We start from the raw sequence: 1,078 nt of genomic DNA, 5'->3' as shown, positions 1-1,078 counted from the left end.
GTGCAGGAACCTGTTGAAGTGAAGGAAGTGAAAGACAGAAGGAAGAAGAGCAAAATGCATGGAGGCGGTTTGATGAAGAATCGGAATTTGGCAACGGAAGAAGACAACATTTTGAACGGTGAAAAAGGGAATGAATGTTACGAATGTTAGGATTGTGTTGAACTGAGTTGTTGTGTCTTATATATATGTCGTATGAGCTATGATCACTTGGTTTATAAGTTCTGTGATATAAAAAAAAAAACACTATGAAAAGGGAACAGAAAAAGAACATAGGAGAGAGAAAGTGGAAGGAGAGAGAGTGTGTGTCAGTGGAAAAAAAAGACGCGGCTCATGCTGACTTGTTCTAATTTGGGGGGCCAGTTGGCATATACTATGAGAAATGGAAAAATGATACTTGTATTCTTGTAAGAATAAGACTGGTTTTATTTAACATTATTTATATTTATTTTTATTTGTTTATTAGTATTTTTTTATCAATCATATTAGTTATAATCACTTAATTAATATTTTATATGTTGATAGTATTTTTTGTTGTTTATATTTTTTAATATTAAATATTTTTTATAGTTTTTATTACTATTTTTTTAAAAACTATTTTGGTGTGTACAAGAAAAATACATATATAAAAGACAAGAGTTGTATAAGAAAGAGATTATGAGTTGTATTTTTGTAAAAAAAGTCTAAAAAATTAGTATTTTTATTATAATTTGACTAATATTTAATCAACAAAATAATAAATAATTTTATATTATTAGATATAATTTTATATTATTAAAAATATTAATAATGACTAATTATTAATTATAAATTACAAAACTTGCTTATTCCTATCACTTCTAATTGTTGTAATGTAAAGTTCCCACTGTAAAGAGAATTCGGCTTCCGAAAGTTTCTTAAAGCCTAGTGCCTAAGTTTGTGGATTTCTTGGTTTCTTAACGAAGTGATTTTTGCTTTTGGTTTCACCAACTTTCCTATGATTAGCAAAAAGGATTAGAGGCCCCTTTTTTTTTCTTTTGCTTTTTACATTAAGATTAACGGTTAAAAATGATTGAACACCGATAAAAATTCTTCAATAAAA

General features: G+C 27.1%; 1 protein-coding gene across 1 annotated transcript in view; it reads right to left on the bottom strand.

Moving 5' to 3' along the window:
* LOC107624222 (protein COBRA) overlaps positions 1-256 on the bottom strand; it is a 3,066-nt gene extending 2,810 nt beyond the window's left edge. The window contains exon 1 of the mRNA XM_016326703.2: positions 11-256. Within this exon, the coding sequence (XP_016182189.1) occupies positions 11-110 (100 nt within the window). The 5' untranslated portion in view covers positions 111-256. The remainder of the gene's footprint in view (positions 1-10) is intronic.

The sequence above is a fragment of the Arachis ipaensis genome, chromosome B10 (assembly GCF_000816755.2).
Source record: "Arachis ipaensis cultivar K30076 chromosome B10, Araip1.1, whole genome shotgun sequence".
In the NCBI taxonomy this organism is placed as follows: Eukaryota; Viridiplantae; Streptophyta; class Magnoliopsida; order Fabales; family Fabaceae; genus Arachis; species Arachis ipaensis.
Note: the sequence above shows the minus strand (reverse complement) of the source record. Positions and strands in the feature narration are given on the sequence as shown.